Source organism: Nerophis lumbriciformis, linkage group LG25, assembly GCF_033978685.3.
Source record: "Nerophis lumbriciformis linkage group LG25, RoL_Nlum_v2.1, whole genome shotgun sequence".
Lineage (NCBI taxonomy): Eukaryota > Metazoa > Chordata > Actinopteri > Syngnathiformes > Syngnathidae > Nerophis > Nerophis lumbriciformis.
In genome coordinates, this window is record NC_084572.2 from 1,105,940 (window position 1) to 1,125,909 (window position 19,970).

Genomic DNA, 19,970 nt, shown 5'->3' on the forward strand with positions numbered 1-19,970 from the left:
CAAATGTACAGGAAAAGAGGTTTTATTGTGAAAAGGTCAAATGTACAGGAAAATAAGTTTTATTGTGAAAAGGTCAAATGTACAGGAAAATAGGTTTTATTGTGAAAAGGTTGTATGTGCAGGTAAATATGTTCTATTACGAAAAGGGAAATGTGCAGGGAAAGCCATTTTGTTGTGAAAAGGTTTGCATGTGCTGGAATTTGTTTTATTTTGAAAGGGTTGTATGTGTAGGAAAATAAATGTTATTGTGAAAAACGTAAGATGTGCAGGAAAATATGTTTTAATGTGAAAAAGTCAAATGTACAGGAAAAGGTTTTATTGTGAAAAGGTAGGATGTGCAGGTCATTGTTTTATTACGAAAAGTGAAATGTGCAGGTAAAGCCATTTTGTTGTGAAAAGCTTCCATGTGCTGGAAATTGTTTTATTTTGAAAAGGTAGAATGTGTAGGAAAATACATTTTATAGTGAAACAGTCAAATGTGCAAGATTAGACATTTTATTGTGAAAATGTCAACTATGCAGGAAAATAGTTTTAATTGTGAAAAGGTTGATGTGCTGCAAAATGGGTTTTATTTTGAAAAAAAAAGGTCAGATGTGCAGGAAAATAAGTTTTTAATGTGAAAAGGTCAAATATGCAGGAAAAGAGGTTTTATTGTGAAAAGGTCAAATGTACAGGAAAAGAGGTTTTATTGTGAAAAGGTCAAATGTACAGGAAAATAAGTTTTATTGTGAAAAGGTCAAATGTACAGGAAAATAGGTTTTATTGTGAAAAGGTTGTATGTGCAGGTAAATATGTTCTATTACGAAAAGGGAAATGTGCAGGGAAAGCCATTTTGTTGTGAAAAGGTTTGCATGTGCTGGAATTTGTTTTATTTTGAAAGGGTTGTATGTGTAGGAAAATAAATGTTATTGTGAAAAACGTAAGATGTGCAGGAAAATATGTTTTAATGTGAAAAAGTCAAATGTACAGGAAAAGGTTTTATTGTGAAAAGGTAGGATGTGCAGGTCATTGTTTTATTACGAAAAGTGAAATGTGCAGGTAAAGCCATTTTGTTGTGAAAAGCTTCCATGTGCTGGAAATTGTTTTATTTTGAAAAGGTAGAATGTGTAGGAAAATACATTTTATAGTGAAACAGTCAAATGTGCAAGATTAGACATTTTATTGTGAAAATGTCAACTATGCAGGAAAATAGTTTTAATTGTGAAAAGGTTGATGTGCTGCAAAATGGGTTTTATTTTGAAAAAAAAAGGTCAGATGTGCAGGAAAATAAGTTTTTAATGTGAAAAGGTCAAATATGCAGGAAAAGAGGTTTTATTGTGAAAAGGTCAAATGTACAGGAAAATAGGTTTTATTGTGAAAAGGTCAAATGTACAGGAAGATAGGTTTTATTGTGAAAAGGTCAAATGTACAGGAAAATAGGTTTTATTGTGAAAAGGTCAAATGTACAGGAAAATAGGTTTTATTGTGAAATGGTTGTATGTGCAGGTAAATATGTTCTATTACGAAAAGTGAAATGTGCAGGGAAAGCCATTTTGTTGTGAAAAGGTTTGCATGTGCTGGAAATTGTTTTATTTTGAAAGGGTTGTATGTGTAGGAAAATAAATGTTATTGTGAAAAACGTAAGATGTTCAGGAAAATGTTTTAATGTGAAAAGGTCAAATGTACAGGAAAAGGTTTTATTGTGAAAAGGTAGGATGTGCAGGAAATTATGTTTTATTACGAAAAGTGAAATGTGCAGGTAAAGCCATTTTGTTGTGAAAAGCTTCCATGTGCTGGAAATTGTTTTATTTTGAAAAGGTTGAATGTGCAGGAAAATACATTTTATAGTGAAACAGTCAAATGTGCAAGATTAGACATTTTATTGTGAAAATGTCAACTATGCAGGAAAATAGTTTTAATTGTGAAAAGGTTGATGTGCTGCAAAATAGGTTTTATTTTGAGAAAAAAAAGGTCAGATGTGCAGGAAAATACGTTTTTATGTGAAAAGGTCAAATGTATCGGAAAATAGGTTTTATTGTGAAAAGGTAGGATGTGCAGGTAAATATGTTTTATTACGAAAAGTGAAATGTGCAGGTAAAGCCATTTTGTTGTGAAAAGCTTCCATGTGCTGGAAATTGTTTTATTTTGAAAAGGTTGAATGTGCAGGAAAATACATTTTATAGTGAAACAGTCAAATGTGCAAGATTAGACATTTTATTGTGAAAATGTCAACTATGCAGGAAAATAGTTTTAATTGTGAAAAGGTTGATGTGCTGCAAAATAGGTTTTATTTTGAGAAAAAAAAGGTCAGATGTGCAGGAAAATACGTTTTTATGTGAAAAGGTCAAATGTATCGGAAAATAGGTTTTATTGTGAAAAGGTAGGATGTGCAGGTAAATATGTTTTATTACGAAAAGTGAAATGTGCAGGGAAAGCCATTTTGTTGTGAAAAGCTTTGCGTGTGCTGGAAATGGTTTTATTTTGAAAGGGTTGAATGTGTAGGAAAATATATTTTATTGTGAAAATATAGAATATGAACTTTTATTAATCCCTTGGGGAGGTTCCCTTAGGGAAATTCAAAACGTTGAGTGTGCAGTAAAAGAGGTTTTATTGTGAAAAGGTAGGATGCGCAGGAAAATACTTTCTAGTGTGAAAAGGTCAAATATGCATGAAGAGGTTTTATTGTGAAAAGGTTGTATGTGCAGGAAAAGAGGTTTTATTGTGAAAATATAGATATGAACTTCATTAATCCCCTGGGGAGGTTCCCTCAGGGAAGTTCAAAATGTTGAGTGTGCAGGGAAATAGGTTTTATTGTGAAGAGTTGAATGTGCAGGAAGTAAGATTTTATATAGTAACAAGGTTGGATGTGCAGGAAAATATGTTTTAATTTGAAAAGGTCAAGTATGTAGGAAAAGAGGTTTTCTTGTAGTAAGATGTCCGGGAAAATACGTGTTTTAATGTGAAAAGGTCAAATGTACAGGAAAAGAGGTTTTATTGTGAAAAGGTAGGATGCGCAGGAAAATACTTTCTAATGTGAAAGGTCAAATATGCAGGAAAAGAGGTTTTATTGTGAAAAGGTCAAATGTACAGGAAAATAGGTTTTATTGTGAAATGGTTGTATGTGCAGGTAAATATGTTTTATTACGAAAAGTGAAATGTGCAGGGAAAGCCATTTTGTTGTGAAAAGCTTTGCGTGTGCTGGAAATTGTTTTATTTTGAAAGGGTTGAATGTGTAGGAAAATATATTTTATTGTGAAAATATAGAATATGAACTTTTATTAATCCCTTGGGGAGGTTCCCTTAGGGAAATTCAAAATGTTGAGTGTGCAGTAAAAGAGGTTTTATTGTGAAAAGGTAGGATGCGCAGGAAAATACTTTCTAGTGTGAAAAGGTCAAATATGCATGAAGAGGTTTTATTGTGAAAAGGTCAAATGTACAGGAAAATAAGTTTTATTGTGAAAAGGTTGTATGTGCAGGAAAAGAGGTTTTATTGTGAAAATATAGATATGAACTTCATTAATCCCCTGGGGAGGTTCCCTCAGGGAAATTCAAAATGTTGAGTGTGCAGGGAAATAGGTTTTATTGTGAAGAGTTGAATGTGCAGGAAGTAAGATTTTATATAGTAACAAGGTTGGATGTGCAGGAAAATATGTTTTAATTTGAAAAGGTCAAGTATGCAGGAAAAGAGGTTTTCTTGTAGTAAGATGTGCGGACAAATACGTGTTTTAATGTGAAAAGGTCAAATGTACGGCAAAAGAGGTTTTATTGTGAAAAGGTAGGATGCACAGGAAAGATGTTTCTAATGTGAAAAGGTCAAATATGCATGAAAGAGGTTTTATTGTGAAAAGGTCAAATGTACAGGAAAATAGGTTTTATTGTGAAATGGTTGTATGTGCAGGTAAATATGTTTTATTACGAAAAGTGAAATGTGCAGGGAAAGCCATTTTGTTGTGAAAAGGTTTGCGTGTGCTGGAAATTGTTTTATTTTGAAAGGGTAGAATGTGTAGGAAAATACATTTTATTGTGAAACAGTCAAATGTGCAAGATTAGACATTTTATTGTGAAACGGTTGAATGTGCAGGAAAATACGTTTCATAGTGAAAAGGTTGAATGTGCAGGAAAATAGGTTTTATTGTGAAAATATAGATATGAACTTGTAGTATTAATCCCTTGGGGAGGTTCACTGGCCTAAGGGAAATTCAAAATATTGAGTGTGCAGGAAAATATGTTTTAATGTGAAAAGGTCAAATGTACAGGAAAAAGTTTTATTGTGAAAAGGTAGGATGTGCAGGTCATTATGTTTTATTACGAAAAGTGAAATGTGCAGGGAAAGCCATTTTGTTGTGAAAAGCTTCTATGTGCTGGAAATTGTTTTATTTTGAAAAGGTTGAATGTGTAGGAAAATACGTTTTATAGTGAAACAGTCAAATGTGCAAGATTAGACATTTTATTGTGAAAATGTCAACTGTGCAGGAAAATAGTTTTAATTGTGAAAAGGTTGATGTGCTGCAAAATAGGTTTTATTTTGGGAAAAAAAAGGTCAGATGTGCAGGAAAATACGTTTTTAATGTGAAAAGGTCAAATATGCAGGAAAAGAGGTTTTATTGTGAAAAGGTCAAATGTACAGGAAAAGAGGTTTTATTGTGAAAAGGTCGAATGTACAGGAAAATAGGTTTTATTGTGAAAAGGTAAGATGCACAGGAAAATACTTTCTAATGTGAAAGGTCAAATATGCAGGAAAAGAGGTTTTATTGTGAAAAGGTCAAATGTACAGGAAAAGAGGTTTTATTGTGAAAAGGTCAAATGTACAGGAAAATAGGTTTTATTGTGAAAAGGTAAGATGCACAGGAAAATACTTTCTAATGTGAAAGGTCAAATATGCAGGAAAAGAGGTTTTATTGTGAAAAGGTCAAATGTACAGGAAAAGAGGTTTTATTGTGAAAAGGTTTGCGTTTGCTGGAAATTGTTTTATTTTGAAAGGGTTGAATGTGTAGGAAAATACATTTTATTGTGAAAATATAGAATATGAACTTTTATTAATCCCTTGGGGAAATTCAAAATGTTGAGTGTGCAGTAAAAGAGGTTTTATTGTGAAAAGTTGAATGTGCAGGAAAAGAGGTTTTATTGTGGAAAGGTAGGATGCGCAGGAAAATACTGTCTAATGTGAAAAGGTCAAATATGCATGAAAGAGGTTTTATTGTGAAAAGGTCAAATGTACAGGAAAATAGGTTTTATTGTGAAATGGTTGTGTGTGCAGGTAAATATGTTTTATTACGAAAAGTGAAATGTGCAGGGAAAGCCATTTTGTTGTGAAAAGGTTTCCGTGTGCTGGAAATTGTTTTATTTTGAAAGGGATGAATGTGTAGGAAAATACATTTTATTGTGAAACAGTCAAATATACAAGATTAGACATTTTATTGTGAAATGGTTGAATGTGCAGGAAAATACTTTTCATAGTGAAAAGGTTGAATGTGCAGGAAAATAGGTTTTATTGTGAAAATATAGATATGAACTTGTATTAATCCCTTGGGGAGGTTCACTGGCCTAAGGGAAATTCAAAATGTTGAATGTGCAGGAAAAGCGGTTTTATTGTGAAAAGGTAGGATGTGCAGGTAAATGTTTTTTTACGAAAAGTGAAATGTGCAGGGAAAGCCATTTTGTTGTGAAAAGCTTCCATGTGCTGTTTTATTTTGAAAAGGTTGAATGTGTAGGAAAATAGGTTTTATAGTGAAACAGTCAAATGTGCAAGATTAGACATTTTATTGTGAAAATGTCAACTATGCAGGAAAATAGTTTGTGAAAAGTTGATGTGCTGCAAAAAAGATTTTATTTTGAAATGGTTGAATGTACAGGAAAAATGTTGTATTTTATAAAAATGTCTTGCTGGAATTTTCCTTGTGAAAAGGTTGAGTGTGCAGAAAAATACGTTTTTATTGTGAAAATGTTAAATGTGCTGGAAAAGACATTTTATTGTGAAAAGTTGAACATGCAGGAAAATGTTTTATTGTGAAAAGGTTGAATGTGCAGGAAAATAGGTTTTATTGTGAAAAAGTGAAATGTGCAGGAAAATACATTTTATGTGAAGATGATTCTGAAAAGGTTGAATGTGAAGGAAGAGGTTTTATTGTGAAAAGGTTGAATGTGAAGGAAAAACATAGTATTGTGAAAATGTTGAATATGCAGGAAAATGCATTTTATTGTGATAGACAGGAGAAAATGTTTTATTGTGAAAAGGTCAAATGTGCAGGAAACGTCATTTTATTGTGAAAAGTGCGAGAAAATAGGCTTTATTGTGAAAAAATAAAATGTGCAGAAAAATACATTTTATGTGAAGATAATTCTGATTCTGAAAATGTTGATAGTGAAGGAAGAGGTTTTATTGTGAAAAAGTTGAATGTGAAGGAAAAAACATTTTATTGTGAAAAATGTTGAATGTGCAGTAAAATACATGTTGTAATTTGTGATAAAGACAAACGTGCAGGAGAAAATGTTTTATTGTGAAAAGGTTGAATGTGCAGATACGCCACTTTATTGTGAAAAGTGCGGGAAAATAGATTTTATTGTGAAAAAATGAAATGTGCAGGAAAATACATTTTATTTGAAGATGATTGTGAAAAGGTTGAATGTGAAGGAAAAAACATTTTATTGTGAAAATGTTGAATATGCAGGAAAATACATTTTATTGTGATAAAGACAAACATGCAGGAGAAAATGTTTTATTGTGAAAAGGTCTAATGTGCAGGAAACGCCATTTTACTGTGAAAAGTGAGGGGACATAGGTTTTATTGTGGAAAAAGGAAATGTGCAGTAAAATACATTTTATCTAAAGATGATTCAATAAAATGTATTTTCCTGCATATTCCTAATGTGCAGGAAACGCCATTTTATTGGGAAAAGTGCGGGAAAATAGGTTTTATTGTGAAAAAGTGAAATGGGCAGAGAAAGATGTTTTATTTTGAAAAGGATTAATGTGTAGGAAAATATATTTATTGTGAAAAGATCGGTAGGAGATGGGTGGATGGAGGGTCTAATGTGCCGCAAAAGAGGTTTTATTGTGAAAAGGCTGAGTGTGAAGGAAGAAGTTTTATTGTGAAAAGTGCGGGAAAATAGGTTTTATTGTGAAAAAGTGAAATGTGCAGGAAAATACATTTTATCTGAAGATGATTCTGATTTTGAAAAGGTTGAAAGTGAAAAAAGAGGTTTTATTGTGAAAAGGTTGAATATGCAGGAAAATACATTTAATTGGGAAAATGTTGAATATGCAGGAAAATACATTTTATTGTGAAAATGTTGAATATGCAGGAAAATACATTTTATTGTGATAAAGACAAAAGTGCGGGAGAAAATGTTTTCTTGTGAAAAGGTCTAATGTGCAGGAAACGCCGTTTTATTGGGAAAAGTGCGGGAAAATAGGTTTTATTGTGAAAAAATGAAATGTGCAGGAAAATACATTTTATGTGAAGATGATTCTGATTCTAAAAAGGTTGAATGTGAAGAGGGAAGTTTTATTGTGAAAAGGTTGAATGTGAAGGAAGAAGTTTTATTGTGAAAAGGTTGAATGTGAAGGAAAAAACACTTTATTGTGAAAATGTTTAATATGCAGGAAAGTACATTTTATTGCCCGCGACCCCGAACGGGACAAGCGGTAGAAAATGGATGGATGGATACATTTTATTGTGATAGACAAAAGTGCAGGAGAAAATGTTTTATTATGAAAAGGTCTAATGTGCAGGAAACACCATTTTATTGCGAAAAGTGCGGGGAAATAGGTTTTATTGTGAGAGAGTGAAATGTGCAGGAAAATACATTTTATCTGAAAATGATTCAATAAAATGTATTTTCCTGCATATTCAACATTTTCACAATAAAATGTTGAATATGCAGTAAAATACATTTTATTGTGAAAATGTTGCATATGCAGGAAAATACATTTCATTGTGATAAAGACAAATGTGCAGGGGAAAATGTTTTATTATGAAAAGGTCTAATGTGCAGGAAACGCCATTTCATTGGGAAAAGTGCGGGAAAATAGGTTTTATTGTGAAAAAGTGAAATGCAGAGAAGGACGTTTTATTTTGAAAAGGTTGAATGCGTAGGAAAATATATTTATTGTGAAAAGATCAGTAGAAGATGGATGGATGGAGGGTTTAATGTGCCGTAAAAGAGGTTTTATTGTGAGAAGGTTGAGTGTGAAAGGAAGAAGTTTTATTGTGAAAAGTGCGGGAAAATAGGTTTTATTGTGAAAAAGTGAAATGTGCAGGAAAATACATTTTATCTGAAGATGATTCTGATTCTGAAAAGGTTGAAAGTGAAAAAATAGGTTTTATTGTGAAAAGGTTGAATATGCCGGAAAATACATTTAATTGGGAAAATTTTGAATATGCAGGAAAATACATTTTATTGTGAAAATGTTGAATATGCAGGAAAATACATTTTATTGTGATAAAGACAAAAGTGCGGGAGAAAATGTTTTCTTGTGAAAAGGTCTAATGTGCAGGAAACGCCGTTTTATTGGGAAAAGTGCGGGAAAATAGGTTTTATTGTGAAAAAATGAAATGTGCAGGAAAATACATTTTATTGTGAAAATGTTGCATATGCAGGAAAATACATTTAGTTGTGAAAATTTTGAATATGCAGGAAAATACATTTTATTGTGAAAATGTTGAATATGCAGGAAAATACATTCTATTGTGATAAAGACGAAAGTGCGGGAGAAAATGTTTTCTTGTGAAAAGGTCTAATGTGCAGGAAACGCCGTTTCATAGGGAAAAGTGGGGGAAAATAGGTTTTATTGTGAAAAAGTGAAATGTGCAGGAAAATAAATTTTATCTGAAGATGATTCAATAAAATGTATTTTCCTGAATATTCAACATTTTCACAATAAAATGTTGCATATGCAGGAAAATACATTTTATTGTGATAAAGACAAACGTGCAGGAGAAAATGTTTTATTGTGAAAAGGTTTAATGTGCAAGAAATGCATTTTATTGGGAAAAGCGCAGGAAAATAGGTTTTATTGTGGAAAAAGTGAAGGAATATACATTTTATGTGAAGATGATTCTGATTCTGAAAAAGTTGAATGTGAAGGAAGAGGTTTTATTGTGAAAATGTTGAATATATAGGAACATACATGTTATAATTTGTGATAAAAACAAACGTGCAGGACAAAATGTTTTGTTGTGAAAAGGTCGAATGTGCACGAAATGACATTTTATTGTGAAAAGTGTGGGGAAAATAGGTTTTATTGTGAAAAAGTGAAATGTGCAGAGAAAGATGTTTTATTTTGAAAAGGTTAAATGTGTAGGAAAATATATTTATTGTGAAAAGATCAGTAGAAGATGGATGGATGAAGGGTTTAATGTGGCGCAAAAGAGGTTTTATTGTGAGAAGGTTGAGTGTGAAGGAAGAAGTTTTATTGTGAAAAGTGCGGGGAAATAGGTTTTATTGTGAAAAAGTGAAATGTGCAGGAAAAGACATTTTATCTGAAGATGATTCTGATTCTGAAAAGGTTGAAAGTGAAAAAAGAGGTTTTATTGTGAAAAGGTTGCATATGCAGGAAAATACATTTTATTGTGAAAATGTTGAATATGCAGGAAATACATTCTATTGTGATAAAAACAAAAGTGCGGGAGAAAATGTTTTATTGTGAAAAGGTCTAATGTGCAGGAAACACCATTTCATAGGGAAAAGTGCGGGAAAATAGGTTTTATTGTGAAAAAGTGAAATGTGCAGGAAAAGACATTTTATCTGAAGATGATTCAATAAAATGTATTTTCCTGAATATTCAACATTTTCACAATAAAATGTTGCATATGCAGGAAAATACATTTTATTGTGATAAAGACAAACGTGCAGGAGAAAATGTTTTATTGTGAAAAGGTCTAATGTGCAGGAAACGCCATTTCATTGGGAAAAGTGCGGGAAAATAGGTTCTTTTGTGAAAAAGTGAAATGTGCAGAGAAGGATGTTTTATTTTGAAAAGGTTGAATGCGTAGGAAAATATATTTATTGTGAAAAGATCGGTAGAAGTTGGATGGATGGAGGGTTTAATGTGCCGCAAAAGAGGTTTTATTGTGAGAAGGTTGAGTGTGAAGGAAGAAGTTTTATTGTGAAAAGTGCGGGGAAATAGGTTTTATTGTGAAAAAGTGAAATGTGCAGGAAAATACATTTTATCTGAAGATGATTCTGATTTTGAAAAGGTTGAAAGTGAAAAAAGAGGTTTTATTGTGAAAAGGTTGAATATGCAGGAAAATACATTTTATTGTGAAAATGTTGAATATACAGGAAAATACATTTTATTGTGATAAAGACAAAAGTGCGGGAGAAAATGTTTTATTGTGAAAAGGTCTAATGTGCAGGAAACACCATTTTATTGGGAAAAGTGCGGGGAAATAGGTTTTATTGTGAAAAAATGAAATGTGCAGGAAAATACATTTTATGTGAAGATGATTCTGATTGTAAAAAGGTTGAATGTGAAGAGGGAATTTTTATTGTGAAAAGGTTGAATGTGAAGGAAGACGTTTTATTGTGAAAAGGTTGAATGTGAAGGAAAAAACACTTTATTGTGAAAATGTTTAATATGCAGGAAAGTATATTTTATTGCCCGCGACCCCGAACGGGACAAGCGGTAGAAAATGGATGGATGGATACATTTTATTGTGATAGACAAAAGTGCAGGAGAAAATGTTTTATTATGAAAAGGTCTAATGTGCAGGAAACACCATTTTATTGTGAAAAGTGAGGGGAAATAGGTTTTATTTTGAAAAAGTGAAATGTGCAGGAAAATACATTTTATCTGAAAATGATTCAATAAAATGTATTTTCCTGCATATTCAACATTTTCACAATAAAATGTTGAATATGCAGTAAAATACATTTTATTGTGAAAATGTTGCATATGCAGGAAAATACATTTTATTGTGATAAAGACAAACGTGCAGGAGAAAATGTTTTATTGTGAAAAGGTCTAATGTGCAGGAAACGTCATTTCATTGGGAAAAGTGCGGGGAAATAGGTTTTATTGTGAAAAACTGAAATGTGCAGAGAAGGATGTTTTATTTTGAAAAGGTTGAATGCGTAGGAAAATATATTTATTGTGAAAAGATCGGTAGAAGATGGATGGATGGAGGGTTTAATGTGCCGCAAAAGAGGTTTTATTGTGAGAAGGTTGAGTGTGAAGGAAGAAGTTTTATTGTGAAAAGTGTGGGAAAATTAGGTTTTATTGTGAAAAAGTTAAATGTGCAGGAAAATACATTTTATCTGAAGATGATTGTGATTCTGAAAAGGTTGAAAGTGAAAAAAGAGGTTTTATTGTGAAAAGGTTGAATATGCAGGAAAATACATTTTATTGTGAAAATGTTGAATATGCAGGAAATACATTCTATTGTGATAAAAACAAAAGTGCGGGAGAAAATGTTTTATTGTGAAAAGGTCTAATGTGCAGGAAACACCATTTCATAGGGAAAAGTGTGGGAAAATAGGTTTTATTGTGAAAAAGTGAAATGTGCAGGAAAAGACATTTTATCTGAAGATGATTCAATAAAATGTATTTTCCTGAATATTCAACATTTTCACAATAAAATGTTGCATTTGCAGGAAAATACATTTTATTGTGATAAAGACAAACGTGCAGGAGAAAATGTTTTAGTGTGAAAAGGTCTATTGTGCAGGAAACGACATTTCATTGGGAAAAGTGCGGGAAAATAGGTTCTATTGTGAAAAAGTGAAATGTGCAGAGAAGGATGTTTTATTTTGAAAAGGTTGAATGTGTAGGAAAATATATTTATTGTGAAAAGATCAGTAGAAGATGGATGGATGGAGGGTCTAATGTGCCGCAAAAGAGGTTTTATTGTGAGAAGGTTGAATGTGAAGGAAGAAGTTTTATTGTGAAAAGTGCGGGGAAATAGGTTTTATTGTGAAATGTGCAGGAAAATACATTTTATCTGAAGATGATTCTGATTCTGAAAAGGTTGAAAGTGAAAAAAAGAGGTTTTATTGTGAAAAGGTTGAATATGCAGGAAAATACATTTTATTGTGAAAATGTTGAATATGCAGGAAAATACATTTTATTGTGAAAATGTTGAATATGCAGGAAAATACATTTTATTGTGACAAAGACAAAAGTGCGGGAGAAAATGTTTTATTGTGAAAAGGTCTAATGTGCAGGAAACACCATTTTATTGGGAAAAGTGCGGGAAAATAGGTTTTATTGTGAAAAAATGAAATGTGCAGGAAAATACATTTTATGTGAAGATGATTCTGATTGTAAAAAGGTTGAATGTGAAGGAAGACGTTTTATTGTGAAAAGGTTGAATGTGAAGGAAAAAACACTTTATTGTGAAAATGTTTAATATGCAGGAAAGTATATTTTATTGCCCGCGACCCCGAACGGGACAAGCGGTAGAAAATGGATGGATGGATACATTTTATTGTGATAGACAAAAGTGCAGGAGAAAATGTTTTATTATGAAAAGGTCTAATGTGCAGGAAACACCATTTTATTGTGAAAAGTGAGGGGAAATAGGTTTTATTTTGAAAAAGTGAAATGTGCAGGAAAATACATTTGATCTGAAAATGATTCAATAAAATGTATTTTCCTGCATATTCAACATTTTCACAATAAAATGTTGAATATGCAGTAAAATACATTTTATTGTGAAAATGTTGCATATGCAGGAAAATACATTTTATTGTGATAAAGACAAACGTGCAGGAGAAAATGTTTTATTGTGAAAAGGTCTAATGTGCAGGAAACGTCATTTCATTGGGAAAAGTGCGGGGAAATAGGTTTTATTGTGAAAAACTGAAATGTGCAGAGAAGGATGTTTTATTTTGAAAAGGTTGAATGCGTAGGAAAATATATTTATTGTGAAAAGATCGGTAGAGGATGGATGGATGGAGGGTTTAATGTGCCGCAAAAGAGGTTTTATTGTGAGAAGGTTGAGTGTGAAGGAAGAAGTTTTATTGTGAAAAGTGCGGGAAAATAGGTTTTATTGTGAAAAAGTGAAATGTGCAGGAAAATACATTTTATCTGAAGATGATTCTGATTCTGAAAAGGTTGAAAGTGAAAAAAGAGGTTTTATTGTGAAAAGGTTGAATATGCAGGAAAATACATTTTATTGTGAAAATGTTGAATATGCAGGAAATACATTCTATTGTGATAAAAACAAAAGTGCGGGAGAAAATGTTTTATTGTGAAAAGGTCTAATGTGCAGGAAACACCATTTCATAGGGAAAAGTGCGGGAAAATAGGTTTTATTGTGAAAAAGTGAAATGTGCAGGAAAAGACATTTTATCTGAAGATGATTCAATAAAATGTATTTTCCTGATTATTCAACATTTTCACAATAAAATGTTGCATATGCAGGAAAATACATTTTATTGTGATAAAGACAAACGTGCAGGAGAAAATGTTTTATTGTGAAAAGGTCTAATGTGCAGGAAACGTCATTTCATTGGGAAAAGTGCGGGGAAATAGGTTTTATTGTGAAAAACTGAAATGTGCAGAGAAGGATGTTTTATTTTGAAAAGGTTGAATGCGTAGGAAAATATATTTATTGTGAAAAGATCGGTAGAAGTTGGATGGATGGAGGGTTTAATGTGCCGCAAAAGAGGTTTTATTGTGAGAAGGTTGAGTGTGAAGGAAGAAGTTTTATTGTGAAAAGTGCGGGGAAATAGGTTTTATTGTGAACAAGTGAAATGTGCAGGAAAATACATTTTATCTGAAGATGATTCTGATTCTGAAAAGGTTGAAAGTGAAAAAAAGAGGTTTTATTGTGAAAAGGTTGAATATGCAGGAAAATACATTTTATTGTGAAAATGTTGAATATGCAGGAAAATACATTTTATTGTGAAAATGTTGAATATGCAGGAAAATACATTTTATTGTGATAAAGACAAACATGCAGGAGAAAATGTTTTATTGTGAAGAGGTCTAATGTGCAGGAAACGCCATTTTATTGGGAAAAGTGCGGGGTAATAGGTTTTATTGTGAAAAAGTGAAATGTGCAGGAAAATACATTTTATCTGAAGATGATTCAATAAAATGTATTTTCCTGAATATTCAACATTTTCACAATAAAATGTTGCATATGCAGGAAAATACATTTTATTGTGATAAAGACAAACGTGCAGGAGAAATGTTTTATTGTGAAAAGGTTGTATGTGCAGGTAAATATGTTTTATTACGAAAAGGTAAATGTGCAGGGAAAGCCATTTTGTTGTGAAAAGGTTTGCATGTGCTGGAAATTGGCTTATTTTGAAAGGGTTGTATGTATAGGAAAATAAATGTTATTGTGAAAAACGTAAGATGTGCAGGAAAATGTTTTAATGTGAAAAGGTCAAATGTACAGGAAAAAGTTTTATTGTGAAAAGGTAGGATGTGCAGGAAATTATGTTTTATTACGAAAAGTGAAATGTGCAGGTAAAGCCATTTTGTTGTGAAAAGCTTCTATGTGCTGGAAATTGTTTTATTTTGAAAAGGTTGAATGTGTAGGAAAATGTGTTTTATAGTGAAACAGTCAAATGTGCAAGATTAGACATTTTATTGTGAAAATGTCAACTATGCAGGAAAATAGTTTTAATTGTGAAAAGTTGATGTGCTGCAAAAAATATTTTATTTTGAAATGGTTGAATGTACAGGAAAAATGTTGTATTTTATAAAAGTTTAATGTCTTGCTGGAATTTTCCTTGTGAAAAGGTTGAGTGTGCAGAAAAATAAGTTTGTATTGTGAAAAGGTTAAATGTGCTGGAAAAGACATTTTATTGTGAAAAGTTGAACATGCAGGAAAATACATTTTATTGTGATAAAGACAAACGTGCAGGAGAAAATGTTTTATTATGAAAAGGTCTAATGTGCAGGAAACGCCATTTCATTGGGAAAAGTGCGGGAAAATAGGTTTTATTGTGAAAAAGTGAAATGCAGAGAAGGACGTTTTATTTTGAAAAGGTTGAATGCGTAGGAAAATATATTTATTGTGAAAAGATCGGTAGAAGATGGATGGATGGAGGGTTTAATGTGCCGCAGAAGAGGTTTTATTGTGAGAAGGTTGAGTGTGAAGGAAGAAGTTTTATTGTGAAAAGTGCGGGAAAATTAGGTTTTATTGTGAAAAAGTGAAATGTGCAGGAAAATACATTTTATCTGAAGATGATTCTGATTCTGAAAAGGTTGAAAGTGAAAAAAAGAGGTTTTATTGTGAAAAGGTTGAATATGCAGGAAAATACATTTTATTGTGAAAATGTTGAATATGCAGGAAATACATTCTATTGTGATAAAAACAGAAGTGCGGGAGAAAATGTTTTATTGTGAAAAGGTCTAATGTGCAGGAAACACCATTTCATAGGGAAAAGTGCGGGGAAAATAGGTTTTATTGTGAAAAAGTGAAATGTGCAGGAAAAGACATTTTATCTGAAGATGATTCAATAAAATGTATTTTCCTGAATATTCAACATTTTCACAATAAAATGTTGCATATGCAGGAAAATACATTTTATTGTGATAAAGACAAACGTGCAGGAGAAAATGTTTTAGTGTGAAAAGGTCTAATGTGCAGGAAACGACATTTCATTGGGAAAAGTGCGGGAAAATAGGTTCTATTGTGAAAAAGTGAAATATGCAGAGAAGGATGTTTTATTTTGAAAAGGTTGAATGTGTAGGAAAATATATTTATTGTGAAAAGATCAGTAGAAGATGGATGGATGGAGGGTTTAATGTGCCGCAAAATAGGTTTTATTGTGAAAATGTTGAGTGTGAAGGAAGAAGTTTTATTGTGAAAAGTGCGGGGAAATAGGTTTTATTGTGAAAAAGTGAAATGTGCAGGAAAATACATTTTATCTGAAGATGATTCTGATTCTGAAAAGGTTGAAAGTGAAAAAATTGGTTTTATTGTGAAAAGGTTGAATATGCCGGAAAATACATTTTATTGTGAAAATGTTGCATATGCAGGAAAATACATTTTATTGTGATAAAGACAAACATGCAGGAGAAAATGTTTTATTGTGAAGAGGTCTAATGTGCAGGAAACGCCATTTTATTGGGAAAAGTGCGGGGAAATAGGTTTTATTGTGAAAAAGTGAAATGTGCAGGAAAATACATTTTATGTGAAGATGATTCTGATTGTAAAAAGGTTGAATGTGAAGAGGGAATTTTTATTGTGAAAAGGTTGAATGTGAAGGAAGAGGTTTTATTGTGAAAAGGTTGAATGTGAAGGAAAAAACACTTTATTGTGAAAATGTTTAATATGCAGGAAAGTATATTTTATTGCCCGCGACCCCGAACGGGACAAGCGGTAGAAAATGGATGGATGGATACATTTTATTGTGATAGACAAAAGTGCAGGAGAAAATGTTTTATTATGAAAAGGTCTAATGTGCAGGAAACACCATTTTATTGTGAAAAGTGAGGGGAAATAGGTTTTATTTTGAAAAAGTGAAATGTGCAGGAAAATACATTTTATCTGAAAATGATTCAATAAAATGTATTTTCCTGCATATTCAACATTTTCACAATAAAATGTTGAATATGCAGTAAAATACATTTTATTGTGAAAATGTTGCATATGCAGGAAAATACATTTTATTGTGATAAAGACAAACATGCAGGAGAAAATGTTTTATTGTGAAGAGGTCTAATGTGCAGGAAACGCCATTTTATTGGGAAAAGTGCGGGGAAATAGGTTTTATTGTGAAAAAGTGAAATGTGCAGAGAAAGATGTTTTATTTTGAAAAGGTTGAATGTGTAGGAAAATATATTTATTGTGAAAAGATCATGGTTGGATGGAGGGTTTAATGTGCCGCAAAAGAGGTTTTATTGTGAGAAGGTTGAGTGTGAAGGAAGAAGTTTTATTGTGAAAAGACTACAAGTGAGTGAGTTTTGCTGATGGCTTGACAGGAGGAGCTGCTGTCCTTGAAGGTGGGCAGTGTTCTCCACCACCTCAGCGTCAAAAGAGCCATTCAGGTCCTGCGCATCAACTCCTTCTCGCCCAACTGTCTCAGGCGACGGCCGTCTGACGAGGTAACGCCCTCAAGGTCCCCACGCCGCACTTAGGCTCCGCCCACTTACCCGTTGTTGTCTCGGTCCCGGTGGAGAACCACATGAGTCCGGCCGACGTGTGCCAGTGGACCAACCACAGGGTGATGGAGTGGCTGCGCTCGGCGGACCTGGCCGAGTACGCTCCCAACCTGAGGGGCAGCGGCGTTCACGGCGGGCTGATGGTGAGTCTCGGGGGGGCGGGGCCTGGGATGCAGACGTCACCTTGTGGTTCCTCTGAGCAGGTGTTGGAGCCGCGCTTCACGGTGGAGGCGCTGGCGCTGCTGCTCAACATCCCCGCCAGCAAGACGCTGCTGCGGCGCCACCTGGCCACGCACTTCCACCTGCTCGTCGGCGCCGAGCCCCAGCGACTCAAGCAGGAATGTCTGGAGAACCCCGACCACGCCGTGCTCACCGCCGCCGCCAAGGTCAAGGTGGGCGCGGTCCCGGCGGCGCCGCTTTTGAAGAAGGAACTTCTCGCTCACCCTCGTCTGCTTTCCCCCCCAGCCCAGACGTTTGTCCTTCGGCACGCTCAGGAAGAAACGCCACGATGACGGCGAGGAGTACGTGTGTCCGATGGACGTGGACCACGGCTTCCACGCGGGGCTGCGGCTCTTCCGGGACAACTTGGAGCAGGTGCGCCACTCGTCTTTTCATCTCGGGGCGAGCGCTAACGTGCTAACGTGCTAACGTGCGCTTTGTCAGATGGAGGACTCTGAGGGCACCGTGAGACAGATCGGAGCTTTTTCTGAAGGCATCAACAATCTGACGGTGAGTCGCTGGCGTCCTCCTTTCTTCAAATTGTCTCACCCGGGTGCTTTTTTCCAGAATTGTTATGTTTTATTGTGAAAAGGTTGAATGTGCAGATACGCCATTTTATTGTGAAAAGTGCGGGGAAATAGATTTTATTGTGAAAAAAGGAAATGTGCAGGAAAATAAATTTATCTGAAGATGATTCTTATTCTGAAAAGGTTGAATGTGAAGGAAAATACATTTTATTGTGATAAATACAGATGTGCAGGAGAAATGTTTTTATTGTGAAAAGGTCAAATGTGCAGAAAACGTCATTTTATTGGGAAAAGGGCGGGAAAATAGGTTTTATTGAGGAAAAGTGAAATGAGCAGAAAAATACATTTTATGTGAAGATAATTCTGAGTCTGAAAAGGTTGAATGTGAAGGAAGAGGTTTTATTGTGAAAAGGTTGAACGTGAAGGGAAAAAACATTTTATTGTGATAAAGACAAACGTGCAGGAGAAAAGGTTTTATTGTGAAAAGGTCGAATGTGCATGAAACGTCATTTTATTGTGAAAAGTGCGGCGAAATAGATTTTATTGTGAAAAAAGGAAATGTGCAGGAAAATACATTTTATCTGAAGATGGTTCCGATTCTGAAAAGGTTGAATGTGAAGGAAGAGGTTTTATTGTGAAAAGGTTGAATGTGAAGGAAAATCTATTTTATTGTGAAAATGCAGGAAAATCCATTTTATTGTGATAAAGACAGATGTGCAGGAGAAATTGTTTTATTGTGAAAAGGTCAAATGTGCAGAAAACGTCATTTTATTGGGAAAAGGGCGGGAAAATAGGTTTTATTGTGGAAAAAGGAAATGTGCAGGAAATACATTTTATGTGAAGATAATTCTGATTCTAAAAAGGTTGAATGTGAAGGAAGAGGTTTTATTGTGAAAAGGTTGAATGTGAAGGAAGAGGTTTTATTGTGAAAAGGTTGAATGTGAAGGAAAAACATTTTATTGTGAAAAGGTTGAATATGCAGGAAAATACATGTTATAATTTGTGATAAAGACAAACGTGCAGGAGAAAATGTTTTATTGTGAAAAGGTCGAATGTGCACGAAACGCCATTTTATTGTGAAAAGTGCGGGGAAATAGATTTTATTGTGAAAAAAGGAAATGTGCAGGAAAATTTTACACATTTTATGTGAATTTTACACACATTTTATGTGAAGATAATTCTGATTCTAAAAAGGTTGAATGTGAAGGAAAAACATTTTATTGTGAAAATGTTGAATATGCAGGAAAATACATGTTATAATTTGTGATAAAGACAAACGTGCAGGAGAAAATGTTTTATTGTGAAAAGGTCAAACGTGCAGGAAACGTCATTTTATTGTGAAAAGTGCGGGGGTAAAATAGGCTTTATTGTGAAAAAATAAAATGTGCAGCAAAATACATTTTATGTGAAGATAATTCTGATTCTGAAAAGGTTGAATGTGAAGGAAGAGGTTTTATTGTGAAAAGGTTGAATGTGAAGGAAGAGGTTTTATTGTAAAAAGGTTGAATGTGAAGGAAAAACATTTTATTGTGAAAATGTTGAATAGGCAGGAAAATACATTTTATAATTTGTGATAAAGACAAATGTGCAGGAGAAAATGTTTTATTGTGAAAAGGTCGAATGTGCACGAAACGACATTTTATTGTGAAAAGTGTGGGAAAATAGGTTTTATTGTGGAAATAGTGAAATGTGAAGATGATTCTCATTCTGAGAAGGAAGAGGTTTTATTGTGAAAGGGTTGAACGTGAAGGGAAAAAACATTTTATTGTGATAAAGACAAACGTGCAGGAGAAAAGGTTTTATTGTGAAAAGGTCAAACGTGCAGGAAACGTCATTTTATTGTGAAAAGTGCAGGAAAATAGGCTTTATTGTGAAAAAAATAAAATGTGCAGAAAAATACATTTTATGTGAAGATAATTCTGATTCTGAAAAGGTTGAATGTGAAGGAAGAGGTTTTATTGTGAAAATGTTGAATGTGATGGAAGAGGTTTTATTGTGAAAAGGTTGAATGTGAAGGAAAAAAAACATTTTATTGTGAAAATGTTGAATATGCAGGAAAATACATGTTATAATTTGTTATAAAGACAAACGTGCAGGAGAAAATGTTTTATTGTGAAAAGGTCGAATTGGCACGAAACGCCATTTTATTGTGAAAAGTGTGGGAAAATGGGTTTTAT

At 33.3% G+C, this 19,970-nt stretch overlaps 1 protein-coding gene across 1 annotated transcript in view; it reads left to right on the forward strand.

The window, feature by feature from the left end:
• LOC133621496 (liprin-beta-1-like) overlaps positions 1–19,970 on the forward strand; it is a 91,443-nt gene that overhangs the window by 70,770 nt on the left and 703 nt on the right. Inside the window, exons 20-24 of the mRNA XM_061983547.1 lie at positions 16,868–16,990; positions 17,065–17,190; positions 17,251–17,439; positions 17,513–17,641; positions 17,711–17,776. Coding sequence (XP_061839531.1) covers positions 16,868–16,990; positions 17,065–17,190; positions 17,251–17,439; positions 17,513–17,641; positions 17,711–17,776 — 633 coding nt within the window. The remainder of the gene's footprint in view (positions 1–16,867; positions 16,991–17,064; positions 17,191–17,250; positions 17,440–17,512; positions 17,642–17,710; positions 17,777–19,970) is intronic.